Source organism: Malania oleifera, chromosome 13, assembly GCF_029873635.1.
Source record: "Malania oleifera isolate guangnan ecotype guangnan chromosome 13, ASM2987363v1, whole genome shotgun sequence".
Taxonomy (NCBI): Eukaryota; Viridiplantae; Streptophyta; class Magnoliopsida; order Santalales; family Ximeniaceae; genus Malania; species Malania oleifera.
The window spans coordinates 13018792-13038968 of NC_080429.1; the positions used below are offsets into that span (position 1 = coordinate 13018792).

General features: G+C 31.0%; 1 protein-coding gene across 1 annotated transcript in view; it reads right to left on the reverse strand.

The window, feature by feature from the left end:
* LOC131145491 ((S)-N-methylcoclaurine 3'-hydroxylase isozyme 1-like) overlaps positions 1–15590 on the reverse strand; it is a 28751-nt gene extending 13161 nt beyond the window's left edge. The window contains exon 1 of the mRNA XM_058094593.1: positions 14660–15590. Within this exon, the coding sequence (XP_057950576.1) occupies positions 14660–15553 (894 nt within the window). The 5' untranslated portion in view covers positions 15554–15590. The remainder of the gene's footprint in view (positions 1–14659) is intronic.
* Between the last annotated feature and the right edge of the window lie 4587 nt (positions 15591–20177).

A 20177-nucleotide genomic window follows, 5' to 3' on the forward strand; every position in this document is an offset into this window, starting at 1 on the left:
TATGATAACGAAATTTGACACATATCATTCCGGGAATTATTTTCCCAAAAAAGAAACTATTTAATATTTTTTTTTAAATGATAAATCGGGAAATAAATTTTTCTACATAATAAATTTTTCTACGTAATAAATCGGGAAATAAATTCTTTTATGGTAGCGAGATTTGTCACGTATCAATCCAGGAATTATTTTTCCAAAAAAGATATTATTTAATATATATTTTTTAAAATGATAAATCGGGAAATAAATTATTCTACGTAATAAATTGGGAAATAAATTTTTTTATGGTAGCGAGATTTGCCACGTGTCATTCCGGGAATTATTTTCCCAAAAAAGATATTATTTAATATCTTTTTTTAAAAAAATGATAAATTGAGAAATAAATTTTTCTGCGTAATAAATTGGAAAATAAATTCTTTTATGATAGCGAGATTTGACACATATCATTTCGAAAATTATTTTTCAAAAAAAGATATTATTTAATATATTTTTTTTATAAATGATAAATTGGGAAATAATTTTTTCTGCATAATAAATTCTTTTGCATAATAAATTGAGAAATAATTTCTTTTATTCTAGCGAGATTTGTCAAGTGTCATTCTAGGAATTATTTTCCAAAAAAAAAATATTATTTAATATATATTTTTTTAAAATGATAAATTAGGAAATAAATTCTTGTACGTAATAAATCGGGAAATAAATTCTTTTATTGCAGCGAGATTTGCCACGTGTTATTCCGGGAATTATTTTCCTAAAAAAGATATTATTTAATATATTTTTAAAAAAATATCATAAATCAGGAAAAAATTCTTCTTCGTAATAAATTTTTTTGCGTAATAAATCGGGAAATAAATTCTTTCATGGCAGTGATGAATCTAACATGAGTAACAAATAGATAATAAATTCTTCTATGTAATTTTTTTATTTGTTCGTTTGCTTTTGTTTTCATTGTCTTGTTCCACTAGCCTGTTCAATCAGAAGTCATCAATGGACTCGACGCTGAAGACGTCGAGGCCTTTATAGGCAGTCACCCCACAACCTGACTGCTTCAAGGAGCAAAATTAATTATAGTAATGACTAATTAGTAGTAGTTAATAGTTTTAAATAATATTTATTTTTTATTTTTTTTTAAATGACTCCTGTTTCGGTCTGATCCGCACATTCCAATTTCGTTTCATTTTTTTTTTCCTATCTCGCCTCCTCTGGCCTTTCAAAAATTACAAGAACAGTTTAGGCAAATTATTAGATAAAGAAATTATAACTCATATTAAACTTAATTAAACAACGAATTTATGATTATTGAATCAGATAATTTATTACAAATGATAGATGATCTTTCATTCTCATTTTAAGTTCAAACTTTTTTTTACCATCATATTTTATTTCATAATATAATAACTAAGTTATTTTTAAAATTATAGTTTGATAAAATGTTAAGTATTTAAAAAGCTATCACAAAAGTTTTATATTATATAAATATTCTAAGTCATTTAATGTAATAATTAATTATAATTTGATTCTGATTCATCGCCGCCATAAAAGAATTTATTTTCTGATTTATTACACAGAAGAATTTACTACGTAGAAGAATTTAATTCCTGATTTATTTTTTTAAAAAAATATATTAAATAAAATTTTTTTTGGGAAAATAATTCCAGAAATGAGACGTGGCAAATCTCGTTACTTCAAAGTCATTCCGAAAATTATTTTCCCAAAAAATATATTATTTAATATATATTTAAAAAAATAAAGATAAATCAGGAAAAAACTCATTGCAGGTCTGTGTCACAGCAAAGTATTTGAACCCAGGAGAAAGAAGCGGAAGAAAGGCCCTTCTCCGTGCGTTGGGATCTCAATCCATCCATCAATTTTCCTTCTCTTCCATAGATGTCTTTTTTTTTTTGTTAATAATTTTCCTTTTGAGCTTATATTATATTTTTTAAAAATTACAGTAAAAATGAGTACTTACATATATATATATATATATATATATATATATAATAAGTGGTATCAAAATTGATGATTCCTAATTTATGGGGAGGAACATTGTAAAATTGAGGTATGAAATTAATTTTTTTGATGTGCTAATAGTTAAAGCATTAAGTATGTGATCAAAATCAATAAGAATTATTTAGGTTTGATGGATAGATTTGAATAGGACGAGGACCTGAAAAGTAGAATTGGTTTTGAGACATGTAAAATTAAAGAAGAATAATCTTAGAAAAAAAAATGTTTGCCATTTATGAAATATAATTTTTTTTTATAGATTTCAACCAAAATATTCATTTTTTAAAGATTGAATCAATTATATAAAATTTACTACTTTCACTTAGAAGTTCCATTCTTAAATTTAATATATATATATATATATATATGTGTGTGTGTGTGTGTGTGTGTGTGTGTGTAAATCGTATTAAAATAATATATAAATTTATATTGTAGTTTTTCTAAATTCATACACATTTAAATATTAGACTTGAGATATATGTTCTCAAGAGTATATGAACACACACACACACACACACACACATACATATATATATATATATATATATGTGTGTGTGTGTGTGTGTTCATTATATATATATATATATATATATATATATAAAATTTAATTAGATGTATAAAATATAAAAAATGTTATTAGCGCTAAAAAAATAACATCCAATTTTTATTCTTCTGTTCATTATACAATAAAATGACAAGTTTAGGAGTTATTTGGTATTAAAGAGCTATCAACTTTAACGGGCAAGCCCGCATCAACATCTAGCGAGTAATTTAGGATGCTAAGTAAATTGAGTCTTTGAAAAGGTATGTTGTAACTAGTCAAGTATCAATTAGAAGAGAATATTATAGATAGCTAGCAAGTAGTTTAGGATGTTAAAAAAAAAAATCAAAAATGGAAAGCATCATTTGTTATTTGATTCAAATAAAAAAAAAGAAAAAAAAACAACAACAACAACAACACAAAAGCATTTGTTTAATCAAAATTTTTACTTTATTTATTTTGAGAGATATAAACCAAACACGTTTGTAGTTTTTAGATTTTAATTTTTTTGGTTTTCATAATTTTTACTTTATTTCTTATCATTTTATTGTATAGCAAAAGAATGATGGAAATCAGATGTTATTCTTTTAGTGCTAATAACATTTTTTTATATTTTATATCTAATTAAATTATTAAAAAAATTATATATAAATAAATAAATATATATATATATATATATATATATATATATATAAAAGTGTGTGATTTTAGAAAAACTACCATATAAATTTATATATTCTTTTAACAAGATTTACATATATATAAATTTTAAATTTAAGAGACAAATTTGGAACTTCTAAGTGAAAGTAGTAAATTTTATATAATTGATTCAATCTTTAAAAAAATGAATATTTGGTTGAAATCTATGAAATAAAATAAAAAAAATTATATTTCACAAATCGCAAACATTTTTTTTATTTTTCTAAGATTATTCTTCTTCAATTTTATGTATCTCAAAACCAATTCTACTTTTTATGTCCTCACCCTGTAATGCCCCGAACCCGAAACTAGGGTCCAGAGTGTTATACGAAATATATCTCCAATATATCTCACCTATATGTGATATCATAATACCTGACTCTATATCAATTATGCAGCGGAAATAACAGCATATCCTCAATAAAATGTACCAAAGTTTCTATTCCTATATACATCTCAAAACATAACCCAACATCCAGTATTCACAAACATCCATATACATCTCTAAAAACATAAACATATTACAACCCAAAAATATAATCAAAGTTTATACCCTCTCTCTCTCTCTCTCTCTCTCTCTCTCTCTCTCTCTACAAAAATGCTACACAACCCCGAGTTCTCTAAGTTCGATCTCGTGGAGGTCCTAAAAAGATGAAATTTAACTATCGAGTGAGACACATCTCAGTAAGGATGGAATACATTAAAATAGTGTGTGACCAACATGAGATTTGTGCACAATATACATAAATATTTATTATTTTCACATGAAACCATAATTATAAAACCATTCTTTGTTCCTACTCAAACACATATAAGATATTTTCTCAATGAGAGTTCCCAAGGATTAGGGTGATTACCCGCTCATACAAGTAGCATCTATTTGCTCTGATATTTTAAGCAACCTATGGTCACATCTAAAGCATATTAAAGAACTTACCTTACTTAGTAACTCACCTTTCTCAACAAGCCCTCGGGCGAAAAGTATACCCCGCCCCAAATACATGTAATAATACCATATATAATGCATTTCTTTCTTTACTCTATATCTATTATTTTCGTATCATTCATTACATTCATATTTATATTCCATATTTCTTATAATCTGTTTCCATATCATTCTTGTCCATATCATTTCCATTTGCCAATTTCCATATCCATTGTTCTCATATCTGTCATTTTCCATATTAACCATGGTTAAAATAACAATTATGCATTTAGAATCTTTATACCTATCGAAGATCGTAGTCATGCTTCCGTCCCATGACGAGTTGTGCAACTCAAAGGCTGGACTTAACTCTGGTTGGCCTACCAAAGCTAAATCAATCACATTCTATTGTCTGTAGGTCCGATTGGATGCTCCCACACTGGTCTAAACTCCAGGGGGACACTACCCTACCCAGCACAATCGACCATCCCATCTCCACACTCTATCTAAGACGTGTGGGTTGACTAGCTTTACAAAATATATCTGCAACAGTACTGTGCCCATTTTCCAGCTTACCAGTTTCCAGTTTACCAGAGTTCTCAAACCATACATTGTCATTTAACATTCCCAAACACATGTATAATAAACCATATCCCTTTTTTATTATCAATACATTTCCTGTATTTCCTGCATCTCATATATATATCATTTTTCAGCACAAAAATTTCCTTTTACTCATGCCACACAATTTAACAACATATGATCATACTTTTACTAAAAATAAGCCAACCATAATCATCATTAATACACTAAAAATATACATTTAATTTCTTACACAATTAACCAGAAAATCCATCATTTTATCTTTCCTTTTTCGTAAATATAACTAGTAACACAACCCTAGGCTTAGAAATTTTCCATTTAAACGATTTGCTTTCCGGAACTCACATGAAAATCATATACATATATACATAAATTTTTCATTTTTATCGGTTAATTTCATAAAAATCCTGATTTAATATATTCTCCTTACGCTAACAGGAACCCCAAAATGATGCCTATGACGCTCACCCAAATCCTAGATAAAAAAACCCTAGTTTAATCAAATAAACCTCAAATAACCTACTATTTTAGCATTTTCTCAACCTATAAACCTAAAATAAACATTTAAACCTCTAAAAACAAAGAATCATAACCCTTACCTCAACTTTGAAGTGTTTCTCGAAAAGCTTAGTTTAAAAATCTGCTTAGCTAGATGTGTAGAGAATCTCCCCTACAACACCATAGCGGTTTCCGTTTGTAGATTCAAGCTGAATTCAGGACGGGTTTGAAGAGAGAAGGAAAAGGAAACCATTCTAGAGAGAGAAAATCGAAGGAGAAATGAATTTCTTCACAAAGAAGCTTCCTTGGATCTTTTATACACGATGTTGCCACGTGATTTCGTCGATGAGAAGATCGGGTTTGTCGACGAGAGGGTGTGTTCGTTGGCGAAACTTAAAATCTGAAATTTGCTCACTCAGGATCTCTTCGTCGACAAAGACAGGAAATTCGTCGATGAGGTCTGCTGTTTTCCTTTCAAAATTCCCCCCTTTTTCCTTATTCTTTATATATCTATTCCATTTATTATCTTCCTAACTAGTTAATCATTATAATTTTTCAGGTCTTTACATTCTCCCCTTTTTTAGAAAATTTTGTCCTCGAAATTTCGTTAATCATTCATTTTCATATTTCTACAATTTACTAACTCATTATATCCATACAGTTCAATATATATCACCAAATATACTTTTGCATCATCTATAATTAAATAAAATCATCATTATCTTAAACATAAATTCATACCTGCCCTCTTGGCTTTATCTACCTCGTCTAGGACCATCATGTAGACACGTACTATTCCATCACCACCTAGGGGTACTTGCTGATTTCCCTGAATCTCACTAGGTGCAGGTGCAATAGGCAACAATTCTTGACAGTTCCTTCTGATGTGCCCCGATTTACCGCACCTATGGCAATTAGAAGTGTCGGTCCAACATTCACCCCTATGCCTCTTATTACATTTCTAACATACGGAGTAAGACAGATTATCCTGGTAACAAGAATGACCCCAATCTGCCGTCTCCTACCTCGAGCCCACAATATTCTTCTCTCTCTTCCACAATCCCTGACTACCCTCTGTCTGAAAACTAGAAGGTGTAGGCCTCTTCTTCTGCTCTGACGGCTCTGTACCGCCCTGGATGCTGTTTTCCAGCACTGAAGCCTTATCCACCAAGTTAAAGAAGTTCTAAACTTGGAACCTTACTACAAGCTCATAAAGTCTTCATCTTAGGCCTTTTTCAAACTTTCTAACTTTTCTCGTCTCGTTCGAGATCAGGAACGGAGTAAAAAACGACAATTCAACAAACTTAATCGCATATTCCCCCACAGTCATAGTCCTCTATGTCAGGTTAGTGAATTCCTTAATCTTTTCATCTCTGATAGATAAAGGAAAATACTTATCAAAGAATAGCTCCTTGAATCGATCACACATCAGTGCTATCTTCACTAACTTCTGTTCCTTTAGTAGCTTCATAAAAAGCCGCCAGTGTTTTACATCCTCAGCCATTTTAAATGCAGCATTATGAACCTTTTGCTCGTTCATGCAGTCAAGTACTTCCAGTATCTCCTCTATCTGCTGAACCCAGTTTTATGCCGTCACTAGATCAGGTCCTCCCCCAAACATAGGAGGATTCAATCTCATAAACTCCTTGATGCTACAACCCTGATCTACTACTAGACAGTTCTTCCCTCTAGTATCCTTCATCATTTCTACCCTGACCTGTCAGGCTATACCCCGCAGCATCGTAGAGGTATCAATATCCTCTTCATAGGAAGTCTCCGAATCATCTCTTTCTTCAGCTCCTACATCCTCATCCCTAAGATCCATCCTGAAAATAGAACAAAAAAGGGATAAGAATTCCATTATCATAATCTTATCAACACAATCATTAATTTCAATTCCAATATACACCCAACTTTTCAATTTAGAATCAGTCATGTTAGGCGACTACCAATCGAATGTTTGTTTAAAAAATTCCAATAGGAAGATTTTTTAAATGGGTTTTTTTGGGCACTACTATTTTGAAAAACTTGAGGATTACTTCAAGGAAACTTGGGGGGTAAGAAATTACTTTTAAATATCTATAAATATCCCCAAACTTCAAAGAATTTTTACACCAAGAAATATCCAGTAATCAAAGTTCTCTAAAAAGCTGTCAAACTCTCTTATGTTCATCCAACTTCAACTACTGAGTTACTGCTGATACAAACTCTGAAGTAAAGCTTTCAAAGTCTGAATCTTTCAATACTTGGAAGATATTTGGCAATCTAAATTCAGTATTGAGTTTCAATCCTTTTATATTTGATTTATTTTGAAGTACTCTTGTGCTGAATGTTGTACTAATCTACTCTGTTGTGAGAGTGTCTTTTGTACACAAACTTTTCTCTATATTGGTTCTTGTTTATAAACGATTCAAGGTTGTAGAATCGTTGGACTGAACGAGGAATATTGTTTGGAGAGGCAAGCTCTAGCCTAAAGGAAGGAGTGGTTGTAATCGGTATTGTTCCACCCATCAACGGAGCTAAACTAGTGAATCCTTTGGTGGTTTGCCAAAGGCGATGACGTAGGCTGGGTATAAGTCGAACCTCGTAAAAGTTTTGTGTCTCTCTCTCTTCCTTACTCTTTATTTTTCAGCAAAACTTACAACCTGCGTGTATGCTTTAAATTGTTAAATTCTGAGTGTATGGTTGTTAAATAGACCGGAGGATAATTCGTTTTGGCTTTATTAGCATTGATTTCGGAAACCGAAAGGGACTACGTTGGTTGATCATCATAAACTTATTAATTTGAAAATTTGTTTAAAAACTAAACACAAAGAAAAAGTGTGAGTTTGGAATAACATAGGGCTTACATAAATCCAACATGCTTTACACTTTGATATAGGGCTATTGATACAAAGATTTAGATATTGATTATTTTTGTTGATTGGTTGTGGTTGACTTGAGTTTGTGTTTACTTGTTGTGATTGTTGATATAAAACAAAGTATTAAAAAGAATATAAGTTTAAAAATCCAATTCACCCCCCTCTTGGGAAGCTATCCTAATTTCATAATGTATGCAATGGTTTGTACAAGAATTGATATTTCACAAGCTGTTAGTATGGTGAGCAGGTATATGCATGATTCGGGTAAAGGACATTAGCAAGCTGTGAAATGGATTTTACGATACATTATGAATGCTATTGATTTTGGTATAGTATTTAAGAAAAAGAATACTATTGATCAACATGTTGTTGGATATGTGAATTCTGATTTTGCAGATGATCTGGATAAATGTCGATCAACTACTGGATATGTATTTACATTTGTTAATGGTCTACTGAGTTGGAGGTCTACCTTACAGTTTACTATTGTTTTGTTTACGACAGAAGTAGAGTATATGGCAGCTTCAGATGTTGTAAAGGAAGCTATTTGGTTGGAGGATTTACTTAAAAATTTGGGAGTTGTTTATAAACACATTATTGTGTTCTTTGATATCCAAAGTGTTATTCATTTGGTAAAGAACCAAGTATTCCATCACGAACGAAGTACATTAACGTTCAATTTCACTTTATGCGACACATAATTGATGAAGACAAAATACTTTTTAAGAAGATTGCTACAGCTAAGAATCCTGCAAATGTGTTGACTAAGATTGTGACAACAATCAAATTCAAACATTGTTTGGACTTAATTAATATCCTGCCAGTTTGAATACTTTTGGAAAACACCGATGTTGTGGAACTCCAGAGAATGGTTGTGATTGAAAAATTTGTTGAATTTATCATCAATGTGGAGATTTGTTGTTTTTTTTGTCCCACATCGGTGGAAAGTTTTTTTAAACTTTTAGTTTGAGGGTATAAAAAGAGTTTCCCTCATCATTTGTAAACAGACCTACCATTTGTAAAGTTACAAATAGTATTTGTACTCTAGTGTATTTCTAATTACTATTGGTAATTTGAAATTTGCTCAAGTTGTAGTTTTTTGGAAGTAATGAATTGATCGTCGGCTGGAGAATATACGCGATCATGAGTTTTTAAAATTTCTATTGCATCAGCCTAAGATGATCCGAAGCTGAGGAGTGGCTTACCAAGTCGAATCATTATTAGCAAACCATGCACTTTGGCTATCAGGCAATCATATTATTTAAGTAAAACAATTTAAGTTGCGAACTAGTTAGACGCGAGCTTAGCGATCAAGTATTGTCTAGCTCAAGCTCAGTTTGTTTAGTTTTTGAGCTCAAAATTTAAACTCAAGTTTGACTCATTTGTCTTAATGAACAACCCCGAACGATATCTATTATAGAGCCGATCACGAAATAGCTTACGAACAACTTGAGTCATTTGTCTTATGATCTATTAAGTTCATGTCATGTTTCGTTTGCGGATGAACAAGAGTAGGAAACGAATGGAATAAAATATGAATGGAAAATATGGCAAAATGAAGTGATAAATTCGATTCTGTTTCATTCCTACGTGCCAAACTTGTGGTTAGGGTAGACAAAGAATGCGTGTCATTGATCAAGGCTCTTATTTCATTTATTTGTTCAATGTTAATATCAACAAGGATAAATGTAATTATTTTATTTGAGGTTAGAAAACTATAAGTTCAACAAACAAGAGGATAATTAATTAGCATCCAGTAGCTGAAAGGATGAAATGGGTCATACATACATGAAATGGGTTGTGTAAAGTATGTGCCTCAGCTTGGCATAATTATTTGTTTTCATGATCATTAAAATATAATTTTATTTAAAGTTAAATTATGTGTATACCATGTCGGTTTTGATTGATGAAACTTTTGTCCAATTGTTAAAGGAAGGAATCATACCCACGTGTAGCAAATTGAAAGAAAAATAGGAAAAAAATAAGAATATAATGATTTTCATGGTTTGATAGTGTCCCTACGTTTATGAAAACTTTATAAGATCTCCACTTTATCGTCAATGGTAACTGTTTTAGGGTTTTGATCATTGGTTTACAAGTACATACATATGCCCCAAACAAAAATCTTAGAATACTCTCATACAACAATATAATGACATTCCAACCTAACTCAAAATACTTTACTGTACCTTGGGGGCCTGTTGGATCCTCAAACCCTACACAATGAAGCCTCCTAGTTATTACATGCTTCAAGTTGATGATTCTTCTTAATATAAGCCACAAATTCCTGCATTGTATTTTGCAACTGATAAATGAAGCTCCACATGTCTCTCTTCTGAATTTCCCTTCAAGGAGACTCATGAGGGCAGACTAAATTATTAGGCTTATTTTCAAATATAATCTTGAGAGATGATAATATATATAAAATATGAAAAATCAAATTGAGGTTTACAGATTTCGCCCAAGCAAATCCTCTTGTGATATGAAATTCATTACCCATGGAGAAATCTATCTGAGTTGAAGAGAAAGTTTGGAATATTTTTAGAGCACCTCAAACTTGTAAAATGAAAAATAAATATAATAAATTTATATTTAAAATATTAATCAAAAAATAAGGGAAAATGCTAAATAAATAGAAAAAGGAAATTTTGAGGGTTCAGAGCTGGCTCGGAGAAATTGGTAGTAGTGATGCTTTGGAATATACTTTTCAAACTAAGTTATCCGTTGGCTAGGGTTGATCACTAAGTTGAGGATGAAACCTTCTTGGTTGGGGATCAAGAATTTGTACGATTCTCCTAAAGTGTCCATGGTGAAGAAGGCCTTGACTTGTGGCTAATTTATGTAAACTGTCTATGAACCCCTTCGTTTTAGACTTGCACGTAGCAAGTGTAGAATCAATGAGAGTAGGTGCAGCGATCTTTGCCTTAATATCATCTACTACCACTTCTAGGTCAAGATTTGTAGGGATTGAAACACTTTCTTACTAAAAATGGGGAAAAACTTATATCAATTTTTAAAGGCTAGTTTTGGCTTTTGGTATATTTTTAGAGTATCCCAAACCCATAAAAAATAAAAAATAAATGTCAAAATTAGATTCAAAAGATTAATAAAAAAAATTAGAGAAAAAAAATAAATATATAACGAAAAATTTTAGATAAATGAAAAAAGGAAGTTTTTTAGGGTTTGGACTTTGGAGTCAACTCAGAGAAAATACCAATAGTGTTGCTTTGGAGTATATTTTTCAAACTAAGTTATCTGATGGATGGGGTCACTGAATCTCCGCCTTAGCATCATCTATTACTACTTTGAGGTCAAGATTTGTAGGTAGCTAAACACCTTTGTACTCTTGGCCATTATGTTTATTGCAAAAAATAGGGACAACAAAAATAAGAGGGGACAAACGAAATCAAAGGGGGTAGTTCCTAACATAGACCTAAATGAAAAATAACTTATTGAAGGCATGAAGAACAAGGATTTTGAGCTTAATTACAAAAGTGATTAGTGGTGCCAGGAAATATGTTTGAATTGAGCAATTAGGGTTGTGAAGGAACCAAAAGAAGTAAAATTCAAGAAAATGTAAACATAAATTGTAGGAAAGACATAGCAAAAGGAAGGGTCGAATATAAAGCTTTTAAAGCTCTCAAGTGCAATGATGATTGGTATGAATTTTGAGGTATGATCTTAGATAGCTATTAAAACTTGTTCAAAATTTGGGGAATGACGATGGTCATGCATTATCCCCATCGAGACACAGGCGACAAAATGGCATGATTTTAAGATGGCCCGTGTAAGGAACTCAATATGTCCACATGCATGCATGCAAGCATTTTCATGATGTGGATAATTCAACTGAACAACCTTCATATTTCATATTTAAATTTATCAATTTTGGTTTTTTTTTTTTTTTTTTTTGCTTGGGGGAATGTTTCCACCAAGAATCGCACTTTGATGATGTAGCAACATTCCAGCTCTAGCATGCTCTAATTAAAGGAGGAGTTGGGCGATTCGAGGAAGGGTTGCTACCATGCACCATTGTCCAATCTCTGCTACAAAGTTGAGTAGTTGCTCAACCCAGAAGTGCTTAAGATGAAAGGAGTAACCATTAACCATCCATCGTTAGATGTCCTTTAGCAACATAGTTTGCAAAATTGACCATTTTAGATGTTTATTGAGATAAAGGAGAATTCTAATTTCAAGAATTAGGATAAAAGCTTCCTAAAGCTTATACTCTGAGAATTATGCATATGTTCTAAAAATTTTTGTTTCTTTATGCAATATATTTGAACTCAAGTTTATTGTTGGCATACCTCTCGATGGATAGAGTGACTTAGATGCATGGTCTTAAATTTCCACAAAATTGTCGAAATTTCCATCAAAATTTCTGATTTCCATCACCCTCGAAATTGAAATTGCAGTCGATTTTCATCTTGCATAATTTTAGTCAAAATTTCAATAAATCAACCGAAATTTATCGAAATCTTGAAATTTTAGCAAAACTTGTCAAAAATTTAACTATACGATGAAATTTCGTCAAAATTCAAAAGAGAAATTTAGGAGTGAAGTGAAATTTCTAACTTAATTTATTTTATCAAAACAAAAGATTATTACAAGTGTTTTTAAAATTATATGAAAAAATAAACTTACAATAAACATTTTATTTAATCATTCATGTATAAATAATATTTAAATGATTTATGAATTTCATTTGTATTAACTAAATATGTTTAATGTACATTATCTTACAAATATGTTTGATACACGTACTATTTTATAACTTTTCCACCTCATACAAAACATAGATGTATTTAATTTGTAATATATTAGTCTTAAAACTTATATTATTATGTTTGTTAACCATTTCTAAAGTTTTAGAAAGAATTTCATGCTTTATTACTAATTTCCGTTATTTTTTCAAGTTGAAATCGAAATTGACATCAAAATCTAAATTTCCATCAAAATTTCCGTACTTTTGGAGTTTCAAAATTTGAGTCAAAATCAAAATTTAAGACCTTGCTTAGATGATGTAAAAGCTGGGGCTTTTGTCAAATTTATTATATCAATAACACAAGTTATCTTTATTCACCTTGCTTTAGATTTTTGTTATAGCTTTCCACCAATTTCTTTCTTTTTTGTTCTGTTTCTTTCTCTGGAATCTCCTTTACTTTGTATCTTTAATTTGCAAGGCACTAATATGATTGCTTATTTGCTCCTTATTTCTTTTTATTTCCATCCCCTTTTATATTCTTCTCTAATCTCCAAGGGCTGCAACTTAGACTCGGTTTTGATTCAATTCTTAAGTTTTTCTTCATGCAAGTTGCCAATTTAAAGAATTCTTATGATTATAGGCAGTAGCAAATGATCATACATTTATTTATTATTTGATAGACAACATATATCTACGATTAATTGTTACAGACTCATGAGAACTTGATCAACCAACCATGCATTAATACTACACTAATCCTAGCTTGGACCTTGGTCTTTATTTAATCTTGGAAATTAGTTGACCTCCATGCCGTCAATCTATTTCCTTACACTAGGAATAAGATGTAAAGGTTGTTCCCTCCGCAATACTGTAGTGAACTTATCACTCATGTCAAGTTTGGCTGCATCCATGTTTCCTGGAAGATGCCAATCGAACGAGTGCACCAACGTTGCAACAAACAAAGGAATTTTCCTTGCAGCTAGGGGCAGGCCTGGGCAGATTCTCCTTCCTGCACTAAAAGGTAACAATTCAAAATCATTTCCTTTGTAATCCAAACTTGAATTTAAAAATCTCTCTGGCTTGAAGCTCAAGGGATCCTTCCAATGCTTGGGATCTCGACCTATCGCCCACACATTCACAAGCACCTGAGAGTCCTTGGGCACATTATAACCCATGACTTCGCAGGTTTCCAAGGCTTGGTGAGGGACGAGTAAAGGCAGAACAGGGTGCAATCTCATTGTCTCTTTGATACAAGCTTGTAGATAGGGCAGGTTTGGTAAATGAGAATCCCTCACAACGTCCCCACCAATCTCATTTGTGAGCTCTTTGCGAAGCTTTTGCATGGATTCTTGATTTTTTATTAGCTCTGCCATTGCCCACGCTGTTGTCTCACTAGTAGTTTCACTTCCACCAATAAACAGTTCCTGTATGTCAAAGAATATGTTTATTTGTAAGCAACCACCCAACCTACTGAGCTAATATAATTTTCTTTGACTTTCAAGCACTTTATGACCAAATTAGACAACTAGGAGTTCAAATCAAACCATGCAGGATATTGACACACAAATAGTAAATTATACCCCAACAATTTTGTTGATATATGCCTTTTATGAGTCAACAATATAACAATCATTGTTTAATCCAATCAAACTATGATTGGATTAAATATTTAAATTGTTATATTGTGGCAAAAAATGTGCATCAAGCCTAGCACAAGTACAACTAACATGCACACACATATGCATGTAGACATGTATATGCACACCCTTGCGTTTGTACAAGCATGTACACAGACACAAACACAGACAGAGAGAGAGTACCATGAAAAATTGATTGATCTGATCGTTGTTGAATCCGGTATGAAGCAAAAAGTCCAAAAAATCTCCTGGTCTTGAATCTTTAGTCTGTTCTCTTCTTTCTGTAATAATGCAATCCCAAATTGTAAACACACTCCTAAAGGTCTCATGGGTCTTCTTTCGTATGCCTTGAACATCCCATCGACCAACGATGGGATAAAAATCTGATATATTTGGCGACGAAATCAACTCTAGAATTCTTGTTATGAGTTCTTTCATCTCCCCACCCATGCCCCTCCCCTGAAAATCTACCAAATCCCGTGAGAACATAACATGGCCTAAAATATTGAAAGCAGTAGCAAACACTATTTCCCCAACATTCACTGCTTTCCCTCCATTTTTACCCAAAAACTCCACCATCTCCATCACCTTCTTCTCCCTCAACTTGATTTGAGAATCTAATGCTTTATGAGAGATCAACTCGGTGCGGCAAATTGTCCTTAAGAGCTTCCATGGTTTAGTGCATTCACTTGCAAATGCAAGTGACAAGTGATTGAGTTCTGGGCTTTTAACTGGAAGTGCATGCATAATGTATCGACCTGATAATACACGATCATGGGTCTTCAAAATTTCCATTGCAGCAGTTGTAGATGATCCGACAATGAGGAGTTGGCCACCGAGGCGCAATGACATGAGCGGACCGTGCACTTTGGCTAAGTTACTCAATGTAACGTGAGGCATATTTCCCATTTGGTGGATGTTTCCTATGACAGGCCATGGGCGTGGCCCTGGTGGAAGTGAGTATGAATTACCTTTCAGTAGGAAGCTCTTCAAAATCACAAAGAGAATGGGTATACTCAGGAGGAGGAGGGTTGGAAAGAACGAGATCTCTTCTAATAAAATGTTTATAAGACCCATATTTTCACTCGTATGCTAGGTTATGTCTTATTAGTGTATTGCACCAATTGGGTGACCCAAATTTATAGATTGGGGGCAAAGGCTTTGGGTCATCCTGGCTGCTGCATATGTGCAAGTAAGCTTGACAAGTCATGGGGTGAGCAGTTTGGTCTTATTAATCTATTATTCAGCTGTGGAATATGCAGCAGATTCGGTATAGGAAAGTATCACTTGATAACGATGGAATGGAACTTGTGTGATTCTGTGGTATATCAAGTTTGAATGAGCACTGACATGTCATAATTAAGTTTAGAATAATGGGTCAATTATGCTGCTGCGAAAATCTGCTTTAGCATGAGATGATTAGAGGCTTTAATGGATGTCGTCTACCTACTTGTCCACTGGAGGCAGGAATGGTCAGTAGTGACGAGCTGTTGAGGACTTGCCTTGCCTCACATGGGAAAGTTGGAATGGAAATTTTGCGTGAGGCACAATGATGGAAGAAAAATGGTTTGGTATTAAGTTATACTTATATGGCTTCGTTTCCTTTTACAGCTTTAGTAAGTTTGGAGCAAAAATTTTGTTTGGAAAAAGGAAAAGAAAGAAAAATAAGAAAGAGATTTTTTTTTTCATTATATTTTCTCTCTCTATCAAATATCATTTAAAATGAAAAAAATGTTAAACTATGATTAAAAATCAAATATTAAAGCGACATTTTCTTTTGTAAAAAATTATAAAAAAATAAAAAAAAAATTCCAATTTTTAAATAATACCATGAAAAGCCTAAAAAAATAAAGTGACTTTTTCTTTTGTAACTATTTAATATAAATATGCATTTCACCATTAAACAAGCCCTAATTAGCCTAATTTAATGATAAACATTTCATTTATATACCTTTATTTGGGTTATAAGAGCGACGAACGCATGAATTACATTCGAGAACTAGATAGGACTATTTTGGATGGTTCTCTAAAAAAAGTAATTTTATAGTATCGAAGTACTTAACAACTAACATGACAATAATTTAGTTAAAAAATGATAAGTTTTTATCTAACTATTATTTGTACATCTTTCTTGGACTTGTTTTAACTATTTTAAATATCTTCCTCTACTAATAGGATTATATATATAATACGAGAATTTTTTTAAGTCTTTCAATTGTTAGCATTTCATGAGAATTTTGCTCTTAGACCTTGATTTGCGATTTTTCTTTTTTCTTTTTTTACTTGGAGTTACAAAGCATTGATTCTCATACCATTTCTTAAAATTAGAAAGTTTTTACATAGACTAGATATACAAAAGTTAGCTCCAATTTGACCAAAAGTTTAAACTGTCATATCTTGCACCCATCCATGTATATAATCTACTCGTCCTCATGTTTGGTACAAAAGAATAGAATGTAACCTGTAGGAATCAAATCAAATTTATCATTTGATTTCATCATTTTTTTGTATTCAAGTTCTCATTCCATTTTTTTTCTCTAAATCATTTCATCCTGCAAAATAGACTTTTAATTTTTTTAACTGCTAATAGTAATTGAAATAATATTTTATTAACTGCTAATTGACACTAACTACATAATTCAAGTAAAAAGCACAAATTTCATTTAATTTAACATCATCCTTTTTATACCTCAAATATTCAATAAATTGGGCAATGCGGATATTATAAAGTGGTAATTTTAATAGATATCATCTAGCAATTTAATGCCAAAATACAGTCAAATTATTTTTATGGGTTAGGTTCAATTTAATGATTCTCGTTTATGTTTCCTCAATAAATTTGTTCCATAAAACTTCGTTATAATTTTGTAATTTATTTATCGACGCCTTAATATACTAATTGTCCTAATATTTTTCATTATCTCTATTAATAAATAAACTAATAATTTTAGTAAACATTAATAAATGACTTATTTTTTTTCCCATATTCCATTCCATTTTGTTTTTATCTTTTATGATTTTTCATAATATGAGATATTCCTGTATCTCTTTCGTGTGGACAAAAATTTGATATGTTACCACTCAACACTTTCTATCCATTCAATCATCTGAATTATTAATCCCCAGGGTGTGGTTCAGGTGATAGTGCGGGCTGCGGGAGTGCTTCTCACGAGATCAAGTGTTCAAACCCTCATGGATTCGTTTCTGCCCTGGATTCCTAAAATTTACCTCCTTTTGAAGTTGTGGGGTCGGTTTCAAGGGGCGCGGGATTAGTCACGTGGACCATAAAACGGACACATGAAAATCTGCTGCGTAATCCAAAAAAAAAAAAAATCATCTGAATTATTGTACCAAAAGAAAAAGTATCAATTATTACTGCAACTTTCACAGCCCATGACCATGACCAATGAGGTCCCCCAATAAAAGCAAACACATACACATAATTTTAAAATAATTTATATCAAAAGTACATATAATTTGATCAAACAAAAGAAATATAATATTATATGGATATCGTTTCCAACAATTAGAGTTTAAAATTTCAGGTTTAAACATTAATTGATAGTGTATATGAGAGATGAGAGGCGGGTTATCTTCGGTTGTAAATTTGGATTTAAGTGAATTTGGATAAATTTTAATATTGTTTTATATTATATCTTTTCTAAATTTAATATACCTTCAAATTCATGATCTCTTCAAACATAAAAAATGAATATTTTGCAAAATTTTGTGACTGTAGGATGTCTGCCCAACAATGAAGTGATATCAATTTAGAATTACCAAGTCAATTAATCAAACCATGTGATCTTAGAGCAGACTTCTTTGTGGACAAAATTAATATGCAAGTTCATGCAGGCATATACCATGACAATGATGGAAGAAGAATGGTTTGATATTAAGTTGGACTTACATGACTTTGTTGCCATGATTAAATTTCAAAAATGGAGCAGTTAACCCTTTCTCCGGTTAGTTTGGATCAAGAATTTTATTTAGAAAAAGAAAAAAAATAATAATAAAAAAATTCATTTTTTATTATATTTTTCTCTCTATCAAATATTATTTAAAATAAAAAATTATTTTAATATAATTAAAAATCAAGAAAAATCAAATGTTAAGAATGTGTAAAAATAATTTTTTGTTCATTGATTTGATATATTTTTTATTTCTTTTCTCACTCTCCTTGATAACCAAACATGAAAAAGTAATATTTTTCTTATTTTTCTTTCCTTTTTCTAATATTTTTCAAGTTCCAAACAAATTGTTAGTCTTGGTTGATTTTTAGGATAATTAAGGGTGTTTTTAGTTATTAAAAAATAGTAATGAATTAATTTTCCTTTTTTGGTTTTTGAAGAGCAACAAAATTATTTTTCTATTTTTCAACATTTGTATAGAAAATTATAAAAAAATAAAAAATATTTCTTTTCAATAATACATTAGAAAACTAAAAAATAAAGTAACATTTTTTTTTTTTTGTGATTATTTAATGTAAATATGCATTGCACCATTAAACAAGCCCTAATTAGTTTAATTTAATGATAAACCTTTCATTTATATATCATTATTTGGGTTATATAGGTGACCACCACATGAATTACATTCAAGAAGTAACTAGGACTACTTTCTCTACACTAGCTTCACATTTGTTTGGATGGTTCTCTAAAAAATAAAAATAAAAGTAATTTTATAGTATTAAAGTTGTGACGCCCCAAAACCCGCCAAGTGGGGCACGGGTGCCACGTGTTCTAATCATATGTATTTAATACCATAATTATCATGCACATAGCGCAATATAAATGAATAATCTCAAATAAATACCCGAGTTTTATATAATAGCCCAAAAACAAACAATATAACATCTAGATATCCGTATCTACAACCAGTATTTAAACATAACACAGTACAAATATATATATCTGCATATATACCAGTATATCACAATACCACGAAAAAAAACCAACAAAAACAATCCCAACTTAGGCCTTCAAACCCGGTCTCCAAAAGAACCTGAAAAGTTGTTAATCCACTAGGGCGAGACACTTCTCAGTAAGGGTGAAATAAATTATAACAGTGTGTGACAAATAAGTTTTAATACTTACATATCAAAATCAATTGCTTCTCACATAATATCAATAATAACTAAGAAAATGTACCATTAATAACATCCCCGACATCTAATATCATACACACATCCAATATGCACAAGTACATAATTTTTATGTTATAGGTATCGAGTTCGGATACTGAAAAAAGAAAAAAAAATGATAGAAAATAAATTACCCTTTTTGTATATGTAGATTCAATTAGAATTTTGAACATCGATAAAAATATATATCAAAATGTCTTACCCAATTATTTAGAAAGCTTTTGAATTTTGAATTTTGAATTTTGAATTTGTATTGGATTTAAATAAAATATAATATAAAATTATATTAAAATTTATTTAAATCCGCTCAAATATAAATTCACAATTTGAAATTCATACTCCTGAACATTACTTTAAAGTAACTTATATAAAGTACATCATGTGCGAATGTCAACAAATTATTATGAGGCATGGGCATGACTCATATATGGCCCATTGTTTGCATGATTAATTATACAGTAATTTCTAGAGATATTTTTGTTTGCTTGAAATAAATTAAATAATATTTATTTTAAAATTTAAAAGAAAAATATTTCCACCAATGGAAATTGATTAATT